Source organism: Sinocyclocheilus rhinocerous, unplaced genomic scaffold (genome assembly GCF_001515625.1).
Source record: "Sinocyclocheilus rhinocerous isolate Xijiao unplaced genomic scaffold, SAMN03320098_v1.1 scaffold1065, whole genome shotgun sequence".
In the NCBI taxonomy this organism is placed as follows: domain Eukaryota; kingdom Metazoa; phylum Chordata; class Actinopteri; order Cypriniformes; family Cyprinidae; genus Sinocyclocheilus; species Sinocyclocheilus rhinocerous.
The window spans coordinates 474903-489451 of record NW_015628720.1 but is presented as its reverse complement, the minus strand read 5'-3'; the positions used below and the strand labels follow the sequence as shown (position 1 = coordinate 489451).

The following is a 14549-nucleotide window of genomic DNA, read 5'->3' as shown; positions in this document are numbered from 1 at the left end:
AACATTAAAGGGATAGTTCACCCAAAAAATATATATACATTCTGTCATTATTTGCTCACCCTCATGTCGTTTCAAACCTATCTTTTGTGGAATATAAAAGAAGGTATTTTGAAGACTGTTGGTAACAAAGCTGTTCTGGTTACCAATGGCTTTCATTGTATGAATAAATAATACCGAGTTGTTTCTCAAATTATCTTCTTTTGTGTTCCATAGTTTATGTTAGGCCGTTGTAGCCTAAATGTTTATGTGTAATACATTTTATGTTGAATCAAATGAAATATTTCTTTGCAAAGCTACAGTTTGTAATGTCTAACTGATACTTTCTCATTTAACACAAAAATAGCTTTAAATAATCTTTTGTGGGTATTTTCACAGTCAAATTTATTTTGCGATTAATTAGATTACAACATGTAATTAATTCGATTAAAAAACTTTAATCTACTGACAGCCCTAATATTTACGTATATGTATGTATATGTATATGTATATGTATATATATAGGTATATGTAAGAATGAAACCTGAAAAAAAAATGTATCACCATTTCCTCAAAAATATTAAGCAGCACAACTGTTTTCTGCTGTGATGATAATAAGAAGTGTTTTCTGAGCAGCAAATCAGCATATTAGAATGATTTCTGAAGGATCATGTGATACTGAAGACTGGTTAAATGATGCTGAAAATTCAGCTTTGCATCACATGAATAAATTACATTTTAAAATATATTAAAATAGAAAACAGTTATTTTAAATTGTAATGATATTTCACAATATTACTGTTTTTACTGAATTTTTTGTCAAATAAATTCAACCTTGGTGAGCATAAGAGACTTCTGTCAAAAGTATTTAAAAAACGGTAGTATCTATGTTGTCAGTTTGATGCTACAGATGTCAAATTCTGTTTTGTCCATTATTTTTCCAATGAAGAGCCACTGATTCCAGGACATGTGCCTACATCTGTACCAGTGGCTGCGCCGCAGCAGAGCAGCATGAATCTCTGTGCTATCTGCGCAGACAGAGCTACAGGGAAACACTACGGTGCATCCAGCTGCGATGGCTGCAAGGGCTTCTTCAGGAGGAGTGTACGCAAGAACCATGCCTACACATGCAGGTGAGAACTCACCATCAGATTCACAACTATCCACTATATGTGCTTAATTAAATCACTTTTAATTAATCTCTAAACATGCTAGCATGGCCTCTATGGATTGTTGTTATTCAAAGCAGTAAGCAATGTAGTAGGGTTTTTAAAGTTCACGTTAGAGACAAATGACTTTTCAGACACTGCTTGTTAATTAATGCTCACTGAAAGCACAATGAAAGCCAGTGTAGGATCCCATAAACGGTGACAATGAAACATAGGATTGAAAATACAAGATACCAGGGTTATTATCATTAACTAAAATATATTTGTTAATTAAAATAAAGCTGAAATAGCATAAAGTAGAAATATTAGAAGAAACACAAAACATTAAACATTAAATTAAAACACATAATTAGTTGAAATGGTGACTAACTGAAATAAAAGATGAAAGGCTAAAATTACTAACTGGAATTGAATTAAAACTAACACTGGAAAAATAAAATAAAAAACTAATAGAAATGAGAAAAACACAATTACTAAAAAATAAAAATAAAATTAAGATAAAAGCTGTTCTATCAGGTATCACATTAGGAAAGTTGGTTTTATTTTTCTCTTTGTTTGTGTCTCTTAGCTGTTCAGAATGAGCGTGACCGTATCAGCTGTCGTAGAGAAGGTCAAGGCGCCGGGACTCTCACCATTGATGTGCTGATGCAGGCAGAGGTTTACACTCATCAGGTGAACTTTCTGCTGAACTTACTTTCAAAACATTCACATTTGTAAACAATATCCTTTTCTTACACAATACACTTTGAAGAGTAAACAGTATAAACCCTAAACAATGATTTAAGTGAGACAATTATTAGGGGGCATTTGACCTCCGAATGGCTTCAATTGGTTTGACCCTCATGTTGTGTTCGGGTCATTTTGACCTGGAGAAGGTTATCTTTTTTCCAAAATAGTTGGTGCATTGGACTTTTTAGGGAATTTTGGGGATGCAAAAATGACCAGCCTACAAAAAAAAAATTGTTTATAAATATCTTGATGTGCTATATTATTATACTCTAAAATATGCTGGGTTAAATAGAACCCAGCACTGGGTTAGAGGCACCGAGCAGGAGATGTCCAAGGTAGCCACTCGTATCCTGGAAGAGCTGGTGAGACCCCTGAAAGAGCTGAACATCACAGACACTGAATTTGTCTGTCTCAAAACCATCGTCTTCTTTGCCCCAGGTTAGTCAGGGATCATTGCTGTGTTCCCAGTCAAACACACTGTCCGTGCCAGGAGCGTCTGCACTTGTTCCTGGCACTCTTTGGTTGTACTGTCTCTCTTGGTTTCATGATGTTTTATGGGGATCTATTAATATCTGGGGCGTGCTGGTGAGGATTGTTGAGTTATAGACTTTCCTGCCTGTTGGCCTGGAGGTCTGATTATAAGAGTGGAGCCAGGTTGGTCAGTAAGATTTGCTTTGTTTAATTTATTTTGGTTTTAGCAGAGGTTGCCATTTTTGTACCCATGTGCTACGATCTAACATGAAAAACTCAAATGTAAAATATTACGGGTAAACTAACACTGGAAAAATAAAATAAAAAACTAATAGAAATGAGAAAAACACAATTACTAAAAAATAAAAATAAAATTAAGATAAAAGCTGAAAATATAAAAATAAAAGCTAATTCAAAACGTTTATAAAAAAAATATGACAGTATATAAATAATACTAAAATAGCTTTAGAAAGAAAAGAAAATTAAATAAAAAAAACCTACATTTTATCATACACTAAATATCATTTACAAAATACAGTTAGCATTTTTATATTTAATATGAATTTTATAGAATTTACAGAAATATTTCATGACATTAATAATTAGTGTTTCAAATGCAGACAATATACATTTGTATTCTATATAGGCTATACAATCCTGTACAATATCACAGCCCAGCTTATACAGCAGAAATGCTATTTCACATTTCCACAGGAGTTGACTGATATATTGTCTTTGTGGCTGGAGCCCATCTATAAATGATCGCAATGTCTGTGTCCTATAAAAAAATAATCTGTGATCTGTGACCACCTTCATCAGAACGCGTAAGAGCATGACCTGAAGTGTTTCACTGGATCTCTTCAAATGTGAGAATTGTAGTCGCCTATGTACTTCTGAACCCAACCGCTGGGTCAAAACAACCCAATTGCTGGGTTTGTCCCTTTTTAACCCAGCATTATATCCTGGATTCAATCCTTTTATCAACTTGTTTTCTTTCAATTAACACAGATTTTGGATTTCCTTTTGGAACTGATTGGTCACAGATCTCAGTGATCTGAACTTATGGACCTCGGTTTTTGAGTTAGCATTGACAAAATTAGCCACCAATAAATCTTTTTTCACTCAACAACTATGACAAATCATTTTTAAAAAGACAGAAAAACTGTGCTAATTGAAAGAAAACAAGTTTAAAATATTGAATGTAAGATTTGGTTATTATAATACAGACAGTATAATGAGAGATTTACAAGCAGGTCAGTCATTTCTGACAAGAACGCAATGAGTTTCAGATTTTCAACACTGCACAAAGGTTAAAATAAGACAAAACAAGCATGAAAATAAGATGAAACAATTGAAAATCAATCTGTCAACAAGTGTTTTTTTTTTTGTTGTTTTTTGTTGTTTTTAGAAGAACCTTACAGTCTTGGATAATACATCTAAAAAAGGATCAAAACCACAGCTTTGCCTCATACATTTTGCTTCTTGAGCTCGAATCATGTTATAAAAATATTTTCATGCTGGCCCATTTTCATCTTCAGCTTGGTGTTTCTTCACAATGAGGCACAAAATCACTTTCCAGAACCTTCACCCTCTCTGCTCCTCTCTGGTGGAAAGAGCTGCCAACCTCCAAACCTCCTGAAACCATTACAGCTTTTAAGAAGCAGCTGAAAACACACTCCACAACCCTAAACCAATGCACTTGCAAACCACTTTCTCTCCTCTGAATTTCTCCTCTGCTCTAGCTTGTGTCCTAATCTAGCTTTCTAATAAATGTGCCATTGCATACTGCAAATACTGCTCACTCTGAGACAAATTGCTTATGTTTCTCTGTTGTCATTCGCTTTGGATAAAGGCTTCTGGGAAATGCACAAATGCAAATGTAACTGTAATTGAACTATTTATATTAAGCAGAGTCATTCTGCCATCTGCAGAACCAGAATCCCATGAGGGACATCAACACCAAGAAGCTAGCCGGCGTGGGAGATGTGTGTGAATCCATGAAACAGCAGCTACTCCTCCTAGTGGAATGGGCGAAGCGCATCCCTGAGTTCTGTGTGCTCTCGGTGGATGACAGGGTAGGCCTGAAGTGTTTCATTGGATCTCTTCAAATGTGAGAATTATAGTAGCCTGTGTACTTCTGTCTCTGTGTGTGAAGGTTCAGCAGGCAGTGTGTGGTGGACAAAGACAAAAGAAACCAATGTCGATACTGCAGACTTCGAAAGTGCTTCAGAGCCGGCATGAGGAAAGAAGGTAAAAGCCTGAGTCCATTTCCTTTTAGTTTATGATGCAGAATTTAAAGAGTTTCTTCAAGGTCACGGATCTGTACTAGGCCTGCATATAAACTAATTGAGTTATTGGACTTATCCCAATACTTGTGAATGTCTGCATCTCTCTCTGAATTAAAGATATTGAACAACTGGGTGAACTCAAACTATTACAATAAGGCAATTCCCAAAACCATCATATAAATTTTAATATACTCTCAAGGTGAAAAGCAAAGAAACAATATAAAATATCTGGGCCAATGATTAAAACTTTATAAAGGTGTTGTTCTGAGCCATGAGTCTAAGCCATCTCGTCAAATATTGTTTTAAAATGCCAAGTTTCACAGTGTCCTTTCCATCCATAGAATAGAGCTTGAGCTCTCAGCAGGATGAAGCTGTGTCCATGTAATAAGTAACACAGCTCCAGAAATACAGTAATGCTGAGTGACCCTGGTGTAGGTACTATCAGTGTCTCTCCAAAGTGCTAAAAGTCGTTGTTTTCTTTGAGTAAGATGCACCTGTAGCTTTTTCACTCTCTCAAAGCTTGTCAGTGAGGCTCTAACACTCACTATAAGCTGGCTTACGAAGATTTGGTTGAAAATGTTGCATGTTGTTTCAGTTTGGTCCACAACTGTGTATAGCTAACAAAAAGTCCACAAAAAGTGTATAGCTAACTGTATAAATGCACTAATTGCCCTTGTAAAAAAAGAAGTATACTTTGGCATACTTCAAATTTGCAAATGAATAAGTGTGAACTGAATGTAACGCTTTAAGACACTCAATTGCATGTTAATGGAAATAAGCACATTTTATAAAATTATATATATATATATATATATACACTACGCGAGTACGAGTACGAGTACAGGAGGCCAGTATCGGGCCCGATACCGATACCAGTATCGGTATCGGTGCATCCCTAATTATAAATCTATGATTTTTGATTCTGGCATATGGAGATAGAAACTACATATATTTCAATATTATATTATAATTTCAAAAATATATTTCATTGAGCTTTACTGTTTACAACAAATATTTAGCATATATTACAAACATATTTTGGCATTTTTTTCTGTAATTTAAACACAATACATTTTCTTGAAAATTTCATTTGCAAATTATTTTATACAGTATGTGTTACCTGTGTAAATAATTTCCATCCTGCTACCTTACAATAGCCTTAATGACATTCTTAACCAGGAAGTGACCGTCATTTTTAAAAAATGGTGTATAAACCATTTTCACTCTGAAATTAATAGTAAATTTAACAAACATTTTAAAGTACAAAAAACTTAAATACTATTTTCTTCTAAAACATGCTCCGATTTTACTTAAAAAAAATTGGAAAATCTTTTTTTTTTTACAGTGCATGGAAAAAAAACTGTACAAAATAAACCTCTGCACACTGGAAAAAATGTGGATTATTATATGTCTGCTTAACATTTCTTTTGAGAGAGGTATTATTTTTTCAGATTTGTACCCAAAATAGGATGGATTGGCAATTATTGAGCGCTATAAACACATGTAATGTTGTAGTTATGTAGTTAATTAATATTGCTCAGTACTTAAATATATTTATTACACTGTAACAGGCACACCTTAAAATAAAGTGTAACCATATTTTCAGTATATAATATTTAGAGCTTTTCAGAAGTACAACCCTCCACGGGATTTTTAGTTTTTTAATTTTTCTAATTTTTTAGTTTACTCACCAGACTGATATACTATATAAAAAATCTTTATATATATATATATGTATATATATATATTTTATAAAAATCTTTTTGCTAATATAATTATATATAATATAAATATATATTAGCCCAAAAATATATTTGCTACAGTATGTTGCAAAATATTTTATCACAAATATATATATATAATGTGTGTGTGTGTGCGCGTGTTCCTGTCTATGAGTGTGTTGATGTGTGTGTGTGTGTGTGTGTGTGTGTGTGTGTGTGTGTGTGTGCAGGTGGCACTGTTAAGAGCTCACTCCGCTGAGCACCTCATCTTAGGAGTGGCACGACGTTCACTTCCCTTCAATGGCATCATCCTGCTGGGTAAGCGGGTGGCTGGGTTGGGTTCACTTGAAAACAGGCCATTCCTGTTTGCACTACATTTTTCATGTCCCAATCATATTGTATGCATTAGATAAATGATTCAAATACATAAATTAAACTTACTATTAAAAAAAAATGGAAATCATATTAATTCGTTTTTACCTCAAAAACTAGTGAACTATTCTCGAAAGGTGACTGCATGATGCAGCTGACCAATGAAATTGGCTGCAAAGGGGGATTTGCACTTACCAGGAAATAAATTGCACAGTTGGAATTAGAAATTAATTGTCCACAGGAAGTTGAATTGGAATTACATGAAGTGAAATTTGCTGAGTTGAAAAAAAAAAAAAGATAAAGGCCTATAAAACCCTATAAAAACAATCAGTTTTCAAGCAGAGTTATTATTTAACTAAAACTTTTTTTTAAGTTTTTTTTTTGTTAGTTTTGTTTTTAACTCATTTAAAATAAAAATGAAATAAAGTAAAATAAATAAATAAATGTAATATTTTATTATGAATAAATAAAAACATTTAATATTTTATTTCGGCTAGTTGCACAACTTGTACAACTTGATGTACTAAAATAACCGAAATAAAAATATATATATAATTTAATTACAATTTAAAATAATAAATGTATATTTTTTAAATATTAATATATTTTAAAATAAAAACACACAGCAAAATTATGAAAACTTAAAATAAAATAAAAACAAAAAATACTAATAATTTAAAATATTAAACAAAAAAAACTATAAATGTATCTTAATGATACTAAAATAACATTGATTTCGAGACTTCATTTACACCCATTCATTTACATTGCCATCTTGTTCACTTTATTGTCACTGTATAAATGTTATCAAATTTATAATCGATACATTTTAAGTACCTGTAATTCATACAAATACTTGCTTTAAAAAGAAGATTTTTTTTTAAGTTACAGAGCTCACAAGGTATTGACTCGAAAGTAGCAACCTTAATGTGAGCATGATTTGTCATTATACCGTGTTTGTACAGGAAACGACTTCATCATTCCTGTTCGAGGCACCGAGCAGGAGATGTCCAAGGTAGCCACTCGTATCCTGGAAGAGCTGGTGAGACCCCTGAAAGAGCTGAACATCACAGACACTGAATTTGTCTGTCTCAAAACCATCGTCTTCTTTGCCCCAGGTTAGTCAAACACACTGTCCGTGCCAAGAGCGTATGCACTTGTTCTTGGCACTCTTTGGTTGTACTGTCTTTTTTGGTTTCATGATGTTTTATGGGGGATCTATTAATATCTGGGACATGCTGGTGTTGAGTTCTAGACTTTCCTTTCCTGTTGCCCTGGAGGTCTGATTATAAGAGTGGAGCCAGGTTGGTCAGTAAGAATTGCTTTGTTTAATTTACTTTGGATTCAGCAGAGATTGACATTTTTCTCCCCATGTGCTACGATCTAACATGAAAATCTAAAATGTAAAATATTACATTACATTTACATTTAAATATCCATTTTATATTTAAAATAATAAATATATCAAGGAACATTGCACAAGAAAAAAAAAGAAAACATAATTAAACATTATTTAATCATTTAAAATCAAGTTTTGATTTTGGCATATGAACGTAGAAACTACAGAATGTCAAACCAAAATTTAATTCAGACACCTTCAACTTTTCATTTTTTACAGTGCATGGAAAAAAAACTGTACAAAAGAGATGGACAAAATTCAGAACTGAAGAACTGACTTACTTTCAATTCTTGATTTGGAATTTTCCCCCCAAAACCATTTGCAGCTGTCTGTCCAAAGTGTTTAATGATCTGTCTGTTGCTTATTCAAATATACATTTTCGCAGAAATACAGACAGACATGCACATACAAATCTTGATTATCAAATCCGTGCACTACATGACGAATGCCGTCTCAGCTCATCTTGATCCATGTCTCAGTGGACTCTCAGTGTCACTGAACCCGGTGTGTGTTTCAGACTGTCCTGGACTGCAGTGCTCTCAGGCAGTGCGCCGACTGCGATTCCAGGCCCAGGTGCTGCTGGATGAGGCCACGAGCGAGCAGCGAGGCCGGTTTGGGGAGCTGTTGTTGTTGCTGACCACACTCCAGAGTGTGGCCTGGCAGATGGTGGAGCAGCTGCAGCTGATGCGTCTCCTGGGCAAAGCCAGTGTGGACAGCCTGCTGATGGAGATGCTCCTGGGAGAAGAAGCAAGCAGAGGATCTGAAGCACTGCCAGCCTCAGGTATAAAACTATGTCAAAATCACAAACGAGATCTCAATTATTCCTCCTAGCCATCCGTGAGCTTAAATGGAGATCAGATTAAGACATTTGCATCTCATGCTTCTCAGATTTTTCTCCTGACAAAATCTTACATTTGTCTCCAGTAAAAAAGATCTCAACAATGTCACAGACTCTGGTCAGATTGCCAAGATATTAAAGTCTGCAATTCAATATCAAAGATCTCATCAAGAACCCATTTCTCATCATATGCTTTCAAGAAGTGCACTTAATTGTAGGCCAATTACATGTTCACTTGTAGCATACTTCAAATCTTAAGCTTATACATTTTGAAACTTACTGAACTTGCAGACAATATAATATTAGTTAACTAAAAATAAATTTCTGTCCTAATACACTTGTTTGTCAACACACTTTTTAATTATATCAAATTAATTTTAGATACATTTTAAATCATTGTTTTAAAATCATGATAATAATCTTTTCTTGTGCTTTTGTGGTGCAATTATTTTGATGACTAACATACTAAATCACATGTAAACTACTGTATTTTAAATGTACTAAATTGCACCATTACAAACGTGTAATTACAAGTATTTTTAAATACATGACATACAAGTTTCAATAGAACTCAAGTTACCATGTTTCAAAGACAATAGAAGCAATTATGAAATGGCTTTTACTTAACTCTTACTTAAGTAGGGCAATCTAATATTGCATTTAATATAAATATAAACTATAATACATGTTAATTTAGATAATGTTTATTTTAGCAGTTAACAAGCAATTGTGTCCGAAAACATTATAGTTAATTTGCACTCAAGTATATTCTTTTAAAGTATATTATTTACATAAGAACTCTTTTTAAAAGCTCTATACACTTAAAAAAAGGATACTACATTTTTTTAAGGTAAGTGGTTGCAAACAATTTATTTTAGCTACATTTAAAAAAAAAAAAAAATTTTGAAAGTTAGTCAACTAAATTTGTTTATTTAAATGTAGCTACAATAAACTGATTGCAACCACTTACCTTAAAAAAATTTAGTAAATTCAATTAATCTTTTTCCAGTGCTTTATATTCATAGTGTATGTCAAAAATAGTTTCTCCTCAATGTTTATTTTTTCACAAGGAATTTTAGGAGGAACATATGAGACAAAATTCGATCAAAAGTCTAAGATAGCTGAGAATTCAATAAACTCTCCTGAACTATAAAATGTTCCTCTGGGTTGCCATATACTGCTGATTTAGGATCAGTATATAAACTCTTGGATTTAGATGAGCAGTGTTGGTCCAGAGACATACTGTAGACTTTCTCCAGCATAAACTTCAGTGAACTCAGAGCTGGTTAAGATTCCATAGGAGATCTCAGTCCAGAGTCCATCTGTCTCAGTCTAAGCTCTCGGGCTTTAGATAAGACGCACCATTGGTTCTCTGAGGGAATGTGGGCTCTTTCTGACTTACCTGCAGTTAAAGTATGAACAGGTTGGAAATGGAATAAAACAGTAACTTTTTTTTTTTTTTTTTTTGCCTTTCTGTAGAGTCAAATCCTGAGCCACTTATATTCACCACAGCTACAGAGTCTGTCCTCTCCAGAGGAATACTGATGGAGCATATCCCAATGCCTAACTTCACATCCGTGATCCTTCCTGTACCCTCATGTGAGTATCTCAAGCACAGGTAGTCCAGCTGTCAGTCCTATAGAGTTTAAAGGGGTAGTTCACCCAAAAATCAACAGTCTATGTCGTATCAAACGCATATGATTTTTTCTACCTCCATGTCTACGCTGCTGTTTTCCATACGATGAAAGCAGTGACCAGGAGCTTCTCCCAAACAGTCAAACTGAACATCATACTGTAAACAAATATTTTTTCGAAGATGTTCCATAAAAAAAAAAAAAAAAAAAAAAAGATTACTGGAGTACATTTTACAAGAAAATACAATTTCAGTCTTTTTACTTCAAAATTGCATTTTTAATTTCATGTTTCTTGCAGAGTAGGGTTGTGCCGATAGACGATAGTATAATATAGTATTGTGTATCAACGATAGAGATATCGCCTGTGGCTGATGCCTTTGACGAAAGCAAGACGATTATTATATTTTTATTATTATTGTTATCAGGCTAGTATTATTATCTAATTAATATTAGGGCTTATTTGTTCCATCATAATTCTTTTTCTGGGTTTTTACAGTGTTGCGCGTTAAAGCAATAAGCCCCAAGAAGCCGTGGTTTACAGTGAATTTATAACAGCGAAAGGGCGTTGATAGGTACGATGCGAAGCGGAGTGCCTACAACCCCCTTAGCTGTTATAAATTCACTGTAAACCACGGCTTCACGGGGCTTATTGCTTTTATAAAACGGTTATTCCATATACGTCCGCTTCGCGTCGTACCTAACAACGCCCTTTTGCTGTTATAAATTCACTGTAAATCACGGCTTCACGGGGCTTATTGCTTTTATAAAATGGTGATTCCATATACGTAGTAAGGTTTCACAAAATAAAACAGAGCAAATAAAGTGTAATGATATTAATAAAAACAGTATTCTTCCGCCAAACAATGTAGTCCCTCAGAAACAGTTGTGGTTCCAACAAAGTGGTTGCCGAGCAACACACAAATGTAAACTAAGGTGTATGTTTGTAGATTTACAACAGACAGCTTCGAACTTGGCTCAACCAATCAGAATCAAGGACCGGAAACTATCCGTTTTATAAAACCAATCACACACGATTATGTTGAGCTTATGAACGGAAACAGAGGCGTTCAGATGAGTCATAGCTGAAACACCAGAGTTTTGTTGTTCACTGCTTACTCGCAGATTCTCTCATCATAAACAACAAAGTGCAGATATACGTGCGATGTAAGTAGCCTATAAAAGATTTATTAATTATACAGTGTAGACGGCTTCACTGATTATAACGCGAGTCTGTGTAAATGTTCTTTGCGTTTATGTAGCTGCTGTTTGAATAACTGAGGAAATGTAAGCATTATAATTAGTAACTTAGGCCTACAGTGTTTTTATTAAATTGTGATTAAAAATATTTTATGACATCCATATGCTACTTGAATAAAAAGATAGATTACACTAACATTAGGCTGCTTTTAGCCGTACCATTGAGTTGGTTCACTCTCCAGCTATGAAACTAAGAGTAAATAATTAAATACATTAGCGCAATAATATCGTTATTGGCGATCTCACAGGCTGACGATAGGATGCTATAATTATAGAGCATACTGCCCAACACTATTGAAAAAGAGTATACTTTATGTAATTGCTTGTGAAATTCACTAGCAATTTCTGAGTGAAAATAGTTTCAAAGTAAATCCTACACAAGATGTTTTTCAGTGTAAGAAAAGTCCCTGCTTTTCTTACAGTGCATAAAAATAACCCATATGACCCATGACCTATATTCCAAGTGATTTAAAGACATATGATAAGTATAAGGAAGTATAAGGCTTAAAAAAGCTGGAATCTTTAACTATTAATGACAGTTTTCCATAGGCCTAAATATAGTAATATATATATATATACTAGATATTTAATTTTTTTTATTTTTTTGTACTGATGTAATTCTAATTTATAGGCACATATTCTACTGTCTTACATTATTTATTAACTTCAATTAAATTCAAATTTATTTGCATGGAATTTGTGGCTTGTTTCCGCCACAAAATAAAAAATAAATTAATTAATTAAATTAAAAAGGTGATTGCAACTTTTTATCTCACACTTCAGACTTTTTATATCTCACAGTTAAAAAAATGTATCAGAATTCTGAATTTACTTCTCTCTATCTTTACTTTTTTTTTTTCTTGAAATTCCGAGTTTACATCTTGTAATTCCGTTTTCTGTTTCCTCCACATAATAAATAAGTTTAAAAAATGAATTGCGACTTTTTTCTCATTATTGCAAGTTAACATCTCGCAATTCTGACTTTTTTCTCACAATTGGTAATATTTCAAGTCAGTATTTTGAGATAAAAGGTCATTTTTGAATTTATTTATTTTTTTGCATGGCAGAAACAAGCTGCTTTATATTTGCATAGCACTTTTCACAATACATAGTTTCAAAGCATTTTCAATTCAATATTACTTCATTACGTCATTAGGTATATAGCCTATTGGATTATTAATGTCACTTTTGTCATTCTGATCTTTTGTATGCAGCAGCTTTGTCTGAAGATCCCCTGCTACCCACACACACCGGGCCTGAGGTCTTCACACATGGACAAGCAGCAGACATGCCAAGAGAAATGTCCAACAGTCTCGCCATGCCAACTGTCCACACGTGCCTTTAACCACATGTATAAAGGTCCTCAGTTAAACAGACATGAATAACTTTATATACGTATGACCTCTGCTGATAAACACATAAAACTGAGGACAAGGAGTCATTATATTTTACATACTGTATAGTGAGTAGGATCATGCATAATATTAGTGTTAAAATCTAACAGTGTTAAAATTTTAATGTGAGTGCAAAATGAACACAATAAACGGTCTCCAAGCAGTATATAAATATTTTGTATGGAGAACACTGGTAAATGATTGTCTAATTTATTGGATGGTGACATGGCAGGGCGCATGCATAAACATCACAGTTCAACAACTCTCATGGGTTCATGGTTCAATCAGATACCAGATGTCAAACACATGAGGGTTGGTCTGCCGTATATGTAGAAAAAGGGATGCCTGATTTATTCCCACTTGAATATATCATAAGAGATTTCCTATAGGCCTTAAATATCATTGTTTTGTTATCAGATCATACACTGTAAAAATAGATAATACTATTTCAGTTTTTGTACTTGAAAATTTCACATTTAATTCAGTGTATTACTTGCCATTTCTTTGTAATTATTTGTGAAGTTTACTAGCAATGTCAGTGAAAATTGTTTCAAAGAAAAAACTACACCAAATTGTTCAGTCTATCGTATGTTTGTTTCAGTGACTTATTTTTTAAAAATGCATATTTTGCAGTTTATGCTCATGTTAAGATTTTTTTTAGTGATTATCGGGTCTCTCTTGAATCAAGTCATTTGGAAAGTGAATTAGAATTTAATTTAAATTGTTTAGAAAGGAACGCAGCTATGACGAGGCAGATTAGAATAAATAGATCAATACATTTGGAAAAATGTTCACCAGAGGGCGCCAAATGCTTATTATTACCCAAGATGGGCAACACTTTTCCCATGTCAGGAAGAGCGCTTGTTATTCTTTCATATTATTTGACTTATTTCTCCATAAATATACATTTAGAGAGAGTCATAATAGAACAAACTGTGAAAAGAAATAATCCCATACAAGCAAAACCTTACTTACCAAAACTGTACAAGGAGGACAAAACTAATCTGAACATGTGAAGCACTTTTAAGTAGTTTTATTTAGATTATCATTGCAAAGATGCCTTGTACTATCGCCGAACTCAGATAGAATGAATATTATCGTTTAAATGACCATGTATGAATTTATCGCAATGTTTTGTGTTTAAAGGGATAGTCTACCCAAAAAATTCTAATTCTGTCATCGTTTAGCTACTCACCCTCATGTCATTTCAAAACTGTATTTATTTCTTCCGCTGAACACAAATAAAGATATTTTGAAGAAAGTTGGTGACCAGGTCCCATCGTTTTTTGTCATGGACGTCA

General features: G+C 33.6%; 1 protein-coding gene across 1 annotated transcript in view; it reads left to right on the top strand.

The window, feature by feature from the left end:
- LOC107738358 (hepatocyte nuclear factor 4-beta-like) overlaps positions 1 to 13725 on the top strand; it is a 20682-nt gene extending 6957 nt beyond the window's left edge. Inside the window, exons 2-9 of the mRNA XM_016550106.1 lie at positions 926 to 1109; positions 1679 to 1817; positions 4277 to 4420; positions 6585 to 6672; positions 7692 to 7844; positions 8643 to 8906; positions 10443 to 10562; positions 13069 to 13725. Of these exons, the coding sequence (XP_016405592.1) occupies positions 926 to 1109; positions 1679 to 1817; positions 4277 to 4420; positions 6585 to 6672; positions 7692 to 7844; positions 8643 to 8906; positions 10443 to 10562; positions 13069 to 13199 (1223 nt within the window). The 3' untranslated portion in view covers positions 13200 to 13725. The remainder of the gene's footprint in view (positions 1 to 925; positions 1110 to 1678; positions 1818 to 4276; positions 4421 to 6584; positions 6673 to 7691; positions 7845 to 8642; positions 8907 to 10442; positions 10563 to 13068) is intronic.
- The last annotated feature ends 824 nt before the right edge of the window (positions 13726 to 14549 follow it).